This window comes from Lepisma saccharinum, chromosome 7, assembly GCF_977018435.1.
Source record: "Lepisma saccharinum chromosome 7, izLepSacc3.1, whole genome shotgun sequence".
Taxonomy (NCBI): domain Eukaryota; kingdom Metazoa; phylum Arthropoda; class Insecta; order Zygentoma; family Lepismatidae; genus Lepisma; species Lepisma saccharinum.
In genome coordinates this window covers 32,170,722-32,186,767 of record NC_139235.1, presented here as the reverse complement: position 1 = coordinate 32,186,767, position 16,046 = coordinate 32,170,722, and the positions used below count along the sequence as shown (strand labels likewise).

Below are 16,046 nucleotides of genomic sequence, written 5' to 3'. Positions count from 1 at the left end.
GTTGGAAAATATTAAGGGAAATCTTAACAAATAATAGTTACAATTATATTTCACTGCTATTCTCACTATTTTAATTTTTGTGAAAAGAGTCACGATAAAATTAGTAATAATAATTAATTATGTAGCTTTATCATAATATCACCATGATGCAAATAAGGAAACACATGTCCACAATTGTAACATTGAGAAAAAATCAGTTACAAAATTTTTTGCTGTTTTTATTACTTTCCACTTGGTTCACCACCCTTTTGGCAGAAAATACAGTTAAAACATTTTTGACCAAACTGCAATTAAATACGAAAGTACATGAAAGATTGTAAATATATCATCAAACCTTGCCTCGTAAATAAACACTTACCCTACAAAAATTTCTAGCTTCTTCAAATTTCATCGGAGCCCCAATGTAGATGTAGCAAGTACTTCCGACAAGAGTCCACCCGGGAGGACACTTCCCACTAAGGATGCTCTGATTGTTCATGTAGAAAGGGATGTACTCCACCTGCAGCAAATGCTCCTCGTCACTTCGGTCCTTAATACGGCCTCCGACAGCCGAGGTCACGTTGTAGCCCCACCAGTTGTGTTTGGCATCTATCGGTGTCTTCCACACATCCAGGCTGCTGCATAGGCGAAAGAGAAGTTTAATATATATTTTTATGGAAGTAAATTAGCTTCTATTATAAAAATTAAGCTCTAATATCAGATTTACTAATTCAAGGATATTCTGTTTGTTCCATGAAGTTACGGAGACATGGAAAAGAACTTGAAATTTACTTTACAAAAGCAGGGTACAAGGTACATTATATAACTTTTTATTACGGTCGAGGCAATATCATTATCAGCTGATACTAGTCGGAAAGTGCCGGTTTGAATATCATCAGTGGTACCCACTGATACTTTCTGAAGTCTGGGTTATCTTGCACGGTCCACAAAATTCTACATGCACTTTCATGAGGGTCTAAATACCCTCGAGACTATGCCAAAGTACTAATTTTGCACCAGTATTGTGTTGGAAAATGGATTTATTAGTCCAGTCTAGTTCGCTGCACTTTTTGACACTTGGTGTAGGGTGTATTCCAGTGTCAGTGCGGGTGCAAGGAAATGACGTTCAACCAAGTAGACGCAAAGCAGTGTTCAAGTTCAGAAGATTCAACAAATGCCTGTCTGCTGCTTTAAACGGTCATTTGAATAGTTAGCACTCACAATGTGACCATACACCACAGATACACTGCTCTGGAACGTAGTGCAAATGGTGCAGACAACAAATACACTACTTGACTCCAAGTCAACGAACTAGATGATTCGGTGTTGCACAGTGTAACCAAGTCAGTGTAAAGAGTGTCAAAAATTGCAGCGAACTAGACAGGGCTAGTGTGATTAAATAACAGGTATTTTAACATTTTAATTTTTTCGCACGTAAACTTATGAAATTTTTTTAAAAAACTGATAAATACACACAGAATAGCTTTATGTATGAATAGTTTTAATCTGTAAGAGTATCAGTACATATAATTTCAAAATGGAAGTAACTCAGCTCTATTTTACACGTATGCATGAATATAACATGACAGAATTCTATGCTTAATTACAGTCTGAGGAAGGATCAGGCAACTGACTCGAAATATTGGATGTATTATAGGACTCGTAAACCACATGTAAATAGAGACTTTAACGTCACTGATATACGTAAAGGTGAGGTAAGTTCCCCGTGCATATTCCATCTTGCCATGAAGGCATATTTAGGGAGGATGTGGGAGTAGAACCCCACACATTTTCAATCTCAGCCATTGCTCAGGCAGCTTTTATTTGTCCACATGTACATATTTATTTGAGGCTGGGTGAGCCCCAGAGCCATTTTATGCAGGGGAAAAATTCCAACCGCAGATCAGCCACCCTGGGAATCGAACCTGGGTCTCCTGCATGGCAGACTAGACCACCATGACTCCATTAATGCACATAGATTCAGTAAAATCATCTATAATTTTACAGATAAACAATATCAGCTGATATTGTTACAGTATGAATTATCTGTCATGATATTTAATATACAATGACAAGAGTTGTAACGAGCACAGCAATACAGTGTTGGACAATAAACACACAAATACCCACAGTCTCTAGTGATCATACCACAAATAAAACATATGCATGTGCAGTTTGCTTGCTGTATTGAGTTCACTATTTTACCAAGCAAAGTTGATTTTTAGTTAATTTTGTGCACAATCATGTTGATCAGAATTAGTCCTATAATTTAGAGTATTATTTGAAATGCCCTACAGAAAACTGTCAGGAACTTTAAATAATATATTGTTGGTTCCTAATCCATAGTTTGGTTGTTTCATTTGGCTTGAAGCTAGAAAAGTACTTACCATGAAGAAAATCCAGATTGGGCATGTAAATGTTAAAAAAGTGCCTGATTTAGTTTAAATCTTTATGCAAGAACTCGTGTGTAATCAAATCACTAATGTATACACTACTTTTCAATAATGTAGAATGCTTCTATGCACACATTTTACCAATTCAGCTTATTTACATGTTGTTACGTCACATTAAAATATACAAAAATGAAGTTTACCCCCAAAATTAATAAATAAATAACCTGAACCACACACAGATACATATCAAAGCAACATACATATTTTCTATATTATACGTAACAGCGTAGGCATTATTCTGGAAATAGGTATATGTGAAAAAGTTGAATTTCTTGTTATTATCCACAAATAGCAAATATACATGGAAAAGCAATGCATAAGGTAGGACAACAGCAATGGAGACTTATAATGAGGGCTTTGATGTCACTCCTTCCTCTGGTAATACAATCCTCAATCTATGGTGTTCACTGAGCACTGTGACTGGAAAGTTACTTGAGATGAAGAAGTAGCAGATTATAAATCAGAAAGTCAGATGTGCCACAGAAAAAAGCACTTGGCACATTGGACCTCAAAGGGCTATAGAATTCAGTTTTTATTTATTTTATTTTTTGAAAATACAACTTAGTTACGGTGACCATTAATTTAAAAATACTTCATAAACTTTTTGGCACGCAGGAACTGCAAGGGGGCTGTTCTTTTGTCACTGATGACCATCTAAATTTATATTTTTTACATTATAATAAACCTCAAGTTTCAATATGAAAATATTTCACTTAACAGCAAAACTTTTATATGTGTGTTCCCATCAATTTCGGAGGCCACTGCCACCACCATTTTCAGGAACTTGTGTCATTGTTTGGTGAGCTTTTTCTGTGTATAGTTTCTAAAACTAGTTCCCGAGAGGATGGTGGCAGTGCCTACCAAAGTTTTGAGATAAAGTGATCACTTTCTTTTCATGTATTAATGTCATACCACATTTTTCATTCCCCGAAACAATAACTATAGAGGTATAATAATCAAAATAAACCCTTATACTTGAAACTATGGCATGCAAAACATGTAGAAAGACAAACATTTTGGTTTTGTTTTTTCTTACTATTGAAACATTAACTAACTAACTGTGAAAGAAACTGTTTTAAATCTGTTAGTTGTTACCTGAAAAAGTAACTAGTTGCATTAAATAATTTCAAAAAGTAACTAGTGGCAGTTACAAGGAACAGTTATTTTTTTATTAATATTAACTGTGTTACAAGTAACTTATTACTTCAAAATACTAAATTAACAATATATTAACTTGTTGCTAAATGTGTGGATATATATTTATTAGGGATGGGCCAATATGAAATTTTGGCTGATACCGATAAAGTACAGATATAAAATTTACCAATACCAATAACCAATATTCTACCGATCCGATATAAAGTTAGAAATGGTCCTTGAAGAACCTGAAATGATCATTGACCTCCTTAATAAATGTGTGTTTCAAGGTGACTGCAGTGAAAAAGAAATTGCATATTTATATATTTACTTTTTTTAGAAAGTAGGGCATGGAGATTATCCATAAAAATTACAACAAAATGGCAGAATTATGCACCAAATTATCAGATATTTATTTATTTAATTAATTAGAGGAATTAGGCAAAATTTATTCTCGCCTGTTTATCAAAAAATCTTTTCATGATTTTATATGAAGTATAACCTGCCCAATGACTCTTGTTTATTGATATATCGGATCGGTAAAATAATCGGTAAACCAATACACTGATATGCCTATATCGGCCGATACCGATAGAGTACTGATTAATCGGTCCCATCCCTAATATTTATGTTAATTTTGAAAGTATTAAGACTCAAATACTGCCAACGCTAGTATCTAGATCTAGGATCTACTAGAAACTTAGTAGGTAGTTAGTTGGTTTAAAAAACATTGCTCCTTTGCAACATCTGGTTAACCATGAAAAGAATGTGGGATGGAAATGGAATAGAGAAGAACTGTTCATGGCTTTCATTGAAATTATCATCCCAACATTCACTTCTAATGACTGAGGAAAACTACAGGGTACCCATAAAGTCTGAGACCAATGGTGGTATTGTTTTCAGATTACAGGTGAGCTATGACAATGATGAAAGATGACCGAATGGGAATAATTCTTCCTTGTGGACAAGACAGATGGGTGCAGAGTTCAATAGGAGATACATAGATCAGAATCATCTCCAAGAAAGTACAACCAATGCAACACCCACTCTGAATCCTCACATTTTGAAGATAATTCAGGAAAACATGTTGAAATATGTGAGGAAGTGTGTTGAGATTAGGGATCACCAAATCCGGATAAAAGTTTATACAAATATCGGATAATTTTCTATCGGATATTCTGATATCCAAATTATATTGATATCCAAATTGTCCAATATCTGGATATTTGGATTATTCAAAATGTCAAGATATCCAAATGTATGCATTATCCAGACAGTTTTATCATTTATCCGTTATATGAGCTATCCTCATATTCTTTTATTCGTCCTGTTCGTATTTCACTGTACGCATTTTGTACAAATCCTTCATCAAATCTGTACTATCTGAATATCCAAATTATCTGGATATTCAGATTATCTGTTGCATCCAAAACAATACAGATAATTTGAAATCTGAATATCTGTTATCTGGATTTTGTGGCCATCCTAGTGGAGACTGGTTGTCCTCAGCCCCCCTGGCATTGCTGTCAGCTTCCCTCTGAATTTTGATAAAACTACTTTGTGAAATTTGTTTAGTTACGAGTGAAAATGTTAATTTTCCAGGGAGACTGTGCTCCCTTGCCCTCCGCCTGGACGTCCATGATGATACGAGGGTCATTCGGAAAGTAACCGCCGTTGTGGCATGGTGCTAGTAGTAGTGGGCAGAGCGTAACCGTTGTTACGTCACGCAATCTGTGATTCAGTAAGCTTCCAGCTGTGCTAGTGAGAGCATCGTAGTGCCGCGTGTGTGGCTGGTTATAATGTCACAAAATGTGTGCTGCCATCGAAAATCCCACCAAATGCAAGATACGCGGAGTGATAAGATTTCTTTGGGTAAAAATTCATGGAATGTGGTACGACAATCACTTTTGAAGTTTACTATAACACTTTGCAGAAACTGAGAAGAGCCATCCAGAAGAAACGTCGTGGTCTGTCTACATCTGGGGTTGTGTTTGTGCATGACAACGCTCGCCCTCACACTGCTCGGCGAACACAAGACATTTTGCGCCAATTCAAATGGGACGTTTTTGATCATCCCCCATATATACTGGACTTGGCTCCTTCTGATTTTCATCCGTTCATTCACATGAAGAAGTAGCTTGGGGCATAGCACTTCGCTGACGATGAGGATCTTCAAAATGCTGTGACAGGTTGGTTGAATTCCCAGGCGGCCGAGTTTTATGCAGAAGGGATTGGTAAGTTAGTGAAACGCTATGACAAGTGCTTGAATTTATATGGCGACTATGTTGAAGAATAGAGGACAGCTGTACCTTTCAGATTTAAAGTAAAAATTTGTTGTATCTGTGCAGGTTTATTATTTATACCCAAACGGCGGTTACTTTCTGAATGAGCCTTGTATGTATTAAGTCTTATACTCCAAGATAGTGGTCATACAGTGCAAACATTCAGATACAGGTTACAGTCTTATTGAACTATGTAGTGAAATACAAAATGAAATTACCCTTGTCTTTACAAACAATTTTTGAACCTTTTCAATGTAACCAATGCAGGTACTACAAAATACATAGTACCTTCCATCAGCTACTTCAGGACAAAATGCGAAGCGCACAGCAACTTCGTCTTCGTCAAAACCCCTTCTGCCCCACTATCCCCAACAATGAACTGTAAAATTTCTTCGTGAACATTGAGCATCTTCCCAACAGTTTTTTTTTTTTTTTAAAAAAAAGCCTGAAATGGTACGTTTACAAGACATGTTACGTGGAACAAATACATAGAACGTGTTAACAAGAAAACTACCCTTCACGTTACAACTCGCATTAACTACAATTTCCCGGTACCTTACCTTTGGAAGCAGCTGAAATTTTTGCTTCAGTGCGAGGATGAACAAGCAGGAGGAAAATAAACAACTCACATTAAGCTATAGGCAATTATCGAAAACCAAACAGATCACTTGAAGAAACAAAAGAAGAAATATTCATAACAACAATGCTAACGCTTCTCTTTATACAGGCTGCCGCCAGTGCAGGAAAGTATGTGTATCGGCATCTCTTTCAGTGCTTGCATGTCGCAATAATAACGGTCTTATTTCAGTACTTAACATTCGGCGCTCAATATGTTGACATGACATAATATGACACTCTAAGGGTTAGTGTTTTTAGTTGAACGTAGGGGGTGCGGAAGAAAATTAAGGGGTGCGCAAGCACACCCCTTGCACCTCCCTGTTGTGGATATGCGGAGTACGTTTTGCATTGAGGAAATGTGCTGTCCATCAGATCTCCCATTGGTTCCAGACTTCATGGACACGCTGTAGTATTTTGAGTGATTGCAAGACACACAAAGACTGAGAGCAAATGGAAACTAAAGCTGTTTAGACTAATAAGGACAACTATGTACATGTTGCAATTGTTCACAAAATTTAACAGTGAAAACACACCAGAATAAAACCTAAGTTATGAACAGATGTTAACAATAACACACATATTTAACAGCAGACTAATAAAAAAAAAAGCAATAAAGCAAATGGCTTAAAGCATTAACACACATGGACATGATTTGCAAGCAATGTACTGCTGGACACACAAATGCTGCTTGCATAAAACTTACCTATTATATCCAGCACTGTTGTTTCATGTCAGGCATAAAAAGGAAAATATTAAATTATTGAACAGAACACTTTTATACTAAATTTAATATCGGAAGGCAATCAATGGCTATGCTTAATTAATATTGCCATATTTGTATTACTCCTGATTTTGTATTTTATTCTACAGAACAAGATACAATATTTCAAATTATATCAATGTTCTTTTATAAATTATTCATTGCTAGCAGCAACATTGAGCCTCTCCGATCATTGCCTTGTAATCAATTGGTCCTGGGTTTAATACTCGGTGGAGGCACATAGTGGTTCGGATCCAATTTTCAACTGTAGGTATAGTCCCAATCAGCCTTACTGTGCATAAAGTGGACTTAAAACACCAACTCAATCAATCAATCAAGCTAGCAGCAACATTGAAATAATATGAAACTGGATTGAAAATGGTGGCCTACTTTGCATTCTATGCAAACTTAACTGAAATTGAGATCATTTTTACAATTCTATTGTAATACAGGGTGTGTCAAAAGTCTACAACGACAAAACTAGCAGAATTTTTAACTAAGTTAAGAGACTATTTGGGGGGCCTGAATTCTAAAATGGCATCAACTTTTGTTGGCTAGCTCTTATTTTCATATTACAAAAGGAAATGGGAGTGAAACTAACCACAAATGTTGCATTACATCAAATATTAACAGAGTACCAATTTATAAATAAATAGATTATAATTCTGAACAATTTGAAAATACTCCAAGTTACAGTCAAAAAATAACTGGAAAAGGGACGCAACATTGTGGTTATTGAGAAAATGAAGAAGGTACATGCTTAAACTTCCCTACTGTTCTACGTACTTGCGCCAGTGGGAAACCAGCTGTTTGATGCTAGAAATAAAGAACTCTTTTGGTTGGTTCCTGAGACGCTCATGCACTGCAGACTTCGCATCAACAGAGTGGAATTTGAGGCCATGCAAAGACTCTTTCAGTGGCTCACAAAGATGAAAATCAAGACAGCACCAGGTCTGGGTAATAAGGAGGGTGTGGCATGACCTCAAACTTCAAGTTTTGCATCATCATGGTGACATTTGCTGTCCGAGGCCTGGCATTATCTTACTGGTAGCTTAGCTCATTATGCTGATTAGTGACTTATGTTCATTGCTGGAGTCACCTCATTGACATTAATACAGCAATTCTCTCTGATCAGGTCCGCAATGGCTTTAATTGCATCTGGATTTGCTAACAGGGCAGCCAGGCTGGGGAGCATCTTCAAGGTTTGTGACACTATTTTTGTGACACTATCTACTCTTACACTTGGCTATGTGACAAGAGTTCTCACCATGAATCACCAATATCCGTTGATGATTTTCAATGGGTTTTAAGCCTTCTGCATTAAAAATCATATATACACTTTTCAATCAACCATGCTGACGCACACTTTACTTGAGAACTATGCACACCAGTTGTTTCATACTACACTTATGTAACACTTTTCCAGTTATTTTCCAACTCTGCTTTCACACACATCAGCTGTGCTTGAAGCGGAAGTTGTTAGGTGGGGGAGTTAATATTTGCTTGAGCCTTGGAGCTAGTATGTTTATGCATGGGGACAATGGGACAGCTGGGGAAATGCATTGAATAATTCTTCATAGCATCCATCCACTTTGAGCACTGCACTTCAATCTCAGCTGGAATGATCAAGGATCCAAATGCATATAAATTATAGAACTATAATAGAAAAACTCTCCCCTAAATCTATATGCCTTACAGCTAACTTCAACTTACATAGTCCGGTTGACAGTGACCATCTCATAGTCATTGTCTGGGTTGAGGAAGATATTGTGAACATAACGTTGTCCAGCTGTTCCCGCGATGACCGTTGTCCTAGTTTTATAATCAACTGCAATGTTCCTGCAGAAAGGAATTTTAAAATTTAATCTCGCATGCTCATATTCAGCATAGTTATATGATCCTTTATTGCTTTTCATATGAAGGTAGTTACTCATGTTAGAGTAAATTCCCGGTAGCTACTCCGAGACCAAGATAATATGCTAGGGCTGAGCCAATACTGCTGATGTATTGATCAGTGGCGGAATTAAGCAGGGCATGAGGGGCACTTGACTACCACCCCCAATTTTTGCACCCACACTATGGCCTCTTCATGCTAATCCTTGTCTATCAAGAGAAAATAATCTGTCCTTGTCCCACTCAGTTTTGGCACCCAATACTGACTGGTATCCAAAAATATTGATTGGAATTTACTTTCTGATACAAAGCCATTTTGGTCTTGGGACGTGATCTGCAAAAACACTGCTTAACACTCTTGCAGAATATAATTATCCTGGAAATTATGCAAATTTCAAAAATTTCCATTTATTTTTCACCAGTATTGTGCAAAAAACTGGGTTTTGTAATTACATAACAATTTCTGATGAAATTCTTGAATTATTTTAATGCAAAACTCCTGGAAAATTGATGCATGTAATTGTGGAATACTTACACACTAATATTAATCAATATTCTCAACAATTTCTCATTGTTAGAATTTTTAAGCATCAGTATTAGTGAGAATCGATATGAATATCAACATCGTTATGCGTACCAGTTCAAAGCAGTATCAGTCCAGATTTTCAAAGAGAAATGTCAAAAAAATTTAATGTTAAAAATGTAATGATGTACAGACTTTTTCCCATTTTGATACTATTTAGTTCATAAATATCAACCATATGAAGCATTTAGCTGTTTTCCGTGCATCCACAAATTCTAATAGAATACTGTAATTTGGTGTAGAAAATAAGTTACAGAATCATGTAAACTCTTAGAAAAAAGATTTTGTTTAATCAGGAAAGTCCAAATTCAGAATTATTTCTCTTTTGTTCCATAAAACTACACTCACTTCCCATTAAACTGCAACTGTTACGTGATAAAGACTAAAGAGTTTCCATTAAATGCAAAAAATGTATGTCTGAAACAAATGCATAAATTTTTAAAGTTGACAAAATAAAGATTGTGGGAAATTTCTTCTCCCAACCAACATAAACGCTAATAAATCTTTGAATACAATATCGTTTGCATCCTGTCTTCATTCTCAAGATTTGTTTGCATGATAGTAGGATTTCTCACGTTTCTGAAGTCAATTTGTGTAGAATTCATGCTTAATTCCCAGTGCAACTAATTCCTGCATAATTCCAGTAACTTCTTATTTTTATAAGTTTCATCATTAATAATATTTCTGAGTGTTAACAGAAACACTGCTTCATTGTCACACACACTAAGAAGTGTAAAACAGACACACTTGCAAGTCAAGGTTTTATATACAAGGTTATTACAATGATCTTCCCGATTTCAGACACATGTAAATAATGTTTAATTAAACTTGGATACAAAAAGGTTATATCAATGTAATGAGTAACTCAAAGTTTTATTTCATATCATTTCAGATACGGTTGGTAACACTGTTGCTGCATAATAACAAGGAAACATTGAACACTTGTGAGGTCATGAAATAAAACTTTATGAGTACTCTTTACATTGATATAAGCTTTTTGTATCAGAGTTTGTAATAACCCTGTACATGTAAAAAAACTAACGTTAGTTTATGTTTTTAATAAAATAAATTACTGCCTTGGTCAGCATATTTAGTTTTTCATAATCATGGAAACAAGGCTTAATGGAGTTATAACTGTACATGTATTATATACAGGATTGGGCACGAAAAACCGGCCTGCCCTATCTTACTTGGTCTGAAACTAAACTTTCTCATAAATTATGTTCTTCAAGAAGAAGTATTGGTGCAGTTACGGAGGGAGAAATGACATGACATGGCCAGATGGGGAGAGTAGTGGAATAAAAAAAATATATAATTTTAGGCCAAAAAGTAAGAATGTCTGACAAGATGAGGTGGGATGGTTTTTCATGACCAACCCTGTATATATTGCAAATATATTGAGATCCTCATTTGTTGAGAAACTTTTACAACTTCAAGTGTATCTAGCCCTACATCATATGCCAGAAAAATGACAAATGTTAAATATTTTCAAGTACTTAAAACTTACTTGTAAAATCCATTGTGCAGTATGGTTTGGTATATGGGTAGTCGAACTTTTTCAAAACCAGACACTTCCAAAATCTGTCTTCCTAGATTGTTGTGGACAAAGTTATAGCTAAAGTTGGATACGACCTACAAAATAAATTAAAATTGTATGTAATTACACACAATGATACTTGGATGAGTCCGTACAGGATTATTGTTATCAATAGAACTCAGATTTTTAACATTAACTTATGAGAAATACATGGTATTAGTATCAGGCAATGCAGTATTGGTACTGAAAAGTATTGGTTTGGAATTTTATCACTAGATGGCAGTTTTCCTGAATCTGAATGTCTTGCAGAGCCTATTGGAAACAACTTTGTGGGGAGAATTTTATGATTAAATTATCACCTCTTGGCTAATAGCAATGATGAAGATGAGTGGCAATCAGATAAAATTGATGAAGGGACACTCGTAAAGAATACCAATACCCAGGCCTGCTGATTTTGCCTCTGAATATGTAGTCAAATATGTAAAACAACACAAATGAGTAATTTCTAAAGAAACTATTACAGTCAAACCCTGATTTTAAGTTCCCAGATTTTACATTTTCCCACATTATAATTCAATTATCATGGTTCCAACTTAGCAAAATGTTATAACATTTTCATCGATTTTATAGTTTCCTGCATTTTAAGCTTTTCGACTTGGCCCCCCCCCACCCCAAAAAACGTAAAATCGAGGTTCCACTGTAATTGCTTGCAAATCCCTCAATTACTATTGGAATAAAAATTATGAACACTCGAGTTTGAACTCTAATTAAAAATTAACCAGTACACCTACACAAAATCGAGTTACATCAAAATTTACCTTATTCAATTCTGCATTAATCTAAGGTAACCAATTTTTTTTTCCAAGTGTGCCTTCGATTTTTTATCATCACGACAACAAAAAAAAGTTCCAGTTTTTTTTAACAGTTTTCCAGATGACAGTTCTCTTTGAAATTCGATAAATAAAAATCTTGTGGTTCGATTGTGATTAAATTTAAATATAGTACAGGTAGAAAGGTTTTTAATACAATTCTTGATTTTCGGATTCTTTATAATTGGCCCAAAAAAAAGTTCTCATAAATTTTGTGAAACAACTATTTCTTAGTATTGTTTTGAAACTATCTGGCAGCTGTTTTTAGAACCCATTATCATTGTCAATTCATATTGCGAAACTGATTTTTTACATATTTTTATTCAACAGAGTACTGATGCGCATTGAAAGTGGCAACACTGCATGAGCTACCAGACTCACAGTGAAAGCCCACATTTTCCATGGTTCAACAAACACTGCTGTAGTGACAGAACGTGTAGTGTTGCCATGTTCAATACACATTTTAACTCCGCTGAATAAAATACTGCATAGAAATTCAAGCAAAAAATGCAGGCTCAGCTACGAACCTAACCTGGGTCTCTGGCATATCTAATCTAACCTAACATGAAGATAGACAATTCCACACTTGTAAAATGAGGAAATGAAAAAAGTAAAGATAAGTTAGTGAAGTAAAAGATAAAGTTATTCCTGGTATACTGTACCATGCCTAAAGTTGAATACAGTATGTTTTATAATTAAAGATGAAATTGACTATGTTCACATATAATGAAAACTAACAATCTAGTTTTAACTGTATAAATAATAAAACTCTATTATCTATATACCTACCATCTAATTTGTCTCAAATTTCTGATACCATCTTATCTTCAAGATTTTCAACTTTTCATCTATTTTTAACCTTTAAGTACAGTTCAATTGTTTTTCTCCTCTGATGAAGAACAATTTTCTATTATTTATGATGTTAATGCCATATAGTTTTACCTTTTCTAAACTCTGTGAAAGGGAGACAATTTCAACATTCAAATGCAGGCTGTCGTGCCACTATCGTGGGAAATGATGACTGGTTCGATTTCAATGTGCAATCTCCATAAGAATTTTACTGAAAAATAAGCTCTGTTTTGCAGTACGTAAGGCACATTCAGTAATTCTAAAATGTTAAATTATCTGCTTTTGGATAATCATCCAAACTAACCTGTTTCAAATGTATCACGTCATCATACCGCACGTGGCTCCTTGTGAAGTAATTGTTGGAAATTGTGACCTCCTGGTAAGGGCTGCTTTGTCGACCTTCACAATACAACGTGACTCTGTTGGAATTGTCAGTGAAGAGGTTATTGTTGATGTAGGCTCTCAGTGTGGTTGCTGATCCCCGTGAGTCTGCTCTCAGAAAAAGTCCCCCTTGGTTCCCACGAACTAGATTGTTCTGGAAAAAAGGAAAGGGTTTATAAGATAATTATCTAAAATTGCCAAAAGAGCTTAAACAACAGCACTAAGTTAGGATAGTATCAGTTTTAGGGCTAAACAGGCACCACTTTGACCTGATGCTGATACTCTTGTATCACCAATACAGATAATCTGAAACTGAAATAATTTAACCCTGCGTTAGGTGTTTAATTTTTTCTAACATGTATAGGTGCATGGAGTACACCTGTCCCCAAACCCATTAACTATCTCTAAGGTATGAAATAAACCATGAATTATACTGCACATGCATTCATTCATTCATCATTTCTTTCTTTGTCAATCTTCAAAGATTAGCTGCAATTTTCTGCTTCATTTTCTAAGTGGCGTAAGATTATAAAGTTAAGTCAGTAATCTATTTAGTCCCTCAAAAATGTGACTGGCTTTAAGTTTATAATTTTACCTGGCTTAGAAATGCAACAGAACAAAACAGCTGAGCTTAGAACATAGATAAAGGAAGAACATGTCCAGTTCAGTTCACAATGTTGCAATCTCACAATGAATATCGATTGGGGGGGGGGGGGACAGGTACCCCACATGCCTAACTAAGGGTTAAAGCAGGGATGGACCAATAAGAAATTTTGGTTAATACTGAGAAAGTATTGATATAGAATTATTTAGTGTGATAAGTATACTTTTTTAATTGAATTTTGGAATATATTCACCATTTTAACACCAAAAATGCTATTTTATATATATGATCACAAATGTGGCCAATTTTTGCACCGAAATCTTAATCTTTTATTCACAATAAATGTGTGGCTCTAATTATTAGATACCCTGATGAAGGTGATAATGCACACTATGCTCAAATATTTATTGTGCAAAAAAAATAAAAAAAATTACAATAGATATTGAAAATAATAAGTTACTATGAATGACAATCTAAAGAGCATGAACATATTTAAATTCAGGGTTCTTACCCTAAAATATAAACTCTGAGTATTCTGAACATCCAACATTATAGAAGAGTTGCATGTTGTAAAGTTTCCATACAGCTTGGCGCAATTGTCAGTGAACTGGTTCCATTCCATTGTCACCATGGGATTTATCTCCCCTGCACTGGCATAATTTATCGCTCCTTTCCTGTTGTTGGAGAAAATTGAGTATGATATGTTGTGTTGAACATCTCGACCTGTAAGAGACAAAAGAAACTTCCATTATAATACAATTGGTTAATATTTTAATTACCATACTCTTATATTTTATATGTTCCCTGGTTAATCTAACAACATAATAACATGACAGTAGGAAACTTCTTACGTCACGTGCTGGCAACATATTTGTTAAAAACACTAAAATAACACACAAACAGCATGATGAAAAACACTCAGAGAAGTTCTTCCAAGCTTTCGACTCCTTCACGGAGTCATCTTCAGGGCTGGTCGAGGGAAGACTGAGTGGATGTGGTTGGACAGATATATATATATTATTATTATTATTTTCACAAACAGCTAAAACAAAAAATTCTCGCTAACCGCGTCCATTCCGTCTTCCCTTGACCAGCCCTGAAGATGACTCCGTGAAGGAGTAGAAAGCTCGGAAGAACTCCTGAGTGTTTTTCATCGTGCTGTTTGTGTTATTTTAGTGTTTTTAACATATTAACAATAAAAATATGGACTGAGCATTTTAAATCGAATCATTCTTACAGCAACACAATCAATTTTAGTCAGGTAAAGGTAAAGTGCTCCCCTGTGCAATGCACAACACCATGAAGGCATATAGGGGGTGTGGTGTCAGGGCCCCACACTTTCTTGATCACAGACAAAGGTGGGGGTGATGTGATCAGCACCATGCCCCTGGCTGCCTTTACCCCCCAGAGTTTCCTCCAAGTACCCACTTTATATGATGCTGGGTGGGTGCCAGAGCTGCTTGAACAGGTGGAAAAAATGTCGGTTCTCCCCTGCTGGGGATCGAACCTGGGTCTCTCGCATGGTAGTCAGATGTCCTAACGACTGAGCTACCACGGCCAGTCAGACAATAAATACAACCCTTGATCATACGCAAAATAACAATATGGAAATATCTTTCATTTGCACAAATTGATTCTTTTAATAAGTATTATTTCAAAAGATTGAGATTCGTACATTTAATTTTTTTAAAAAATATCATTGAGGGAGCAGACTATCATTAATTATTTCTGGCTGCTAAAATTTTAGGAAGGGAGGAAAATTCCATAAGACGCATGTCCAATTACTAACTATTATTAATTGTAATTATATGTAATGTCACTAGTCACTAGTCCGGTGCGAGCCTCAGCTACTGGATGGGTCATAGGTGGCAGATAGTGAAAACTCCCTCAGATATGAGGGGAAACTGCGAATAAGGGGAAATCCAAATAAGCAGTCCCAGACTGAGCTGGCAAGGCTATGAGGGTGTGGATGGTGTCCAGCGACATGGACATACTCAGCAAATACCACAGATATCCATCGACATCCTTGTGACATGGCAAATAAACACAGCCATACAAGTGTTCGTCCCCACTACCTTGTGGGCCTGGAGGGATTCAGAAA

At 35.7% G+C, this 16,046-nt stretch overlaps 1 protein-coding gene across 2 annotated transcripts in view; it reads right to left on the bottom strand.

Annotated features, from left to right (window-relative positions):
* bark (C-type lectin domain-containing protein bark beetle) overlaps positions 1 to 16,046 on the bottom strand; it is a 243,301-nt gene that overhangs the window by 9,744 nt on the left and 217,511 nt on the right. For both annotated transcript variants that reach the window (XM_083125145.1, XM_083125146.1), the window contains 5 exons: positions 14,457 to 14,668; positions 13,265 to 13,495; positions 11,213 to 11,337; positions 8,943 to 9,068; positions 359 to 617 (listed from right to left, as the gene is read on the bottom strand). In XM_083125145.1, the coding sequence (XP_082981271.1) occupies positions 359 to 617; positions 8,943 to 9,068; positions 11,213 to 11,337; positions 13,265 to 13,495; positions 14,457 to 14,668 (953 nt within the window). The remainder of the gene's footprint in view (positions 1 to 358; positions 618 to 8,942; positions 9,069 to 11,212; positions 11,338 to 13,264; positions 13,496 to 14,456; positions 14,669 to 16,046) is intronic.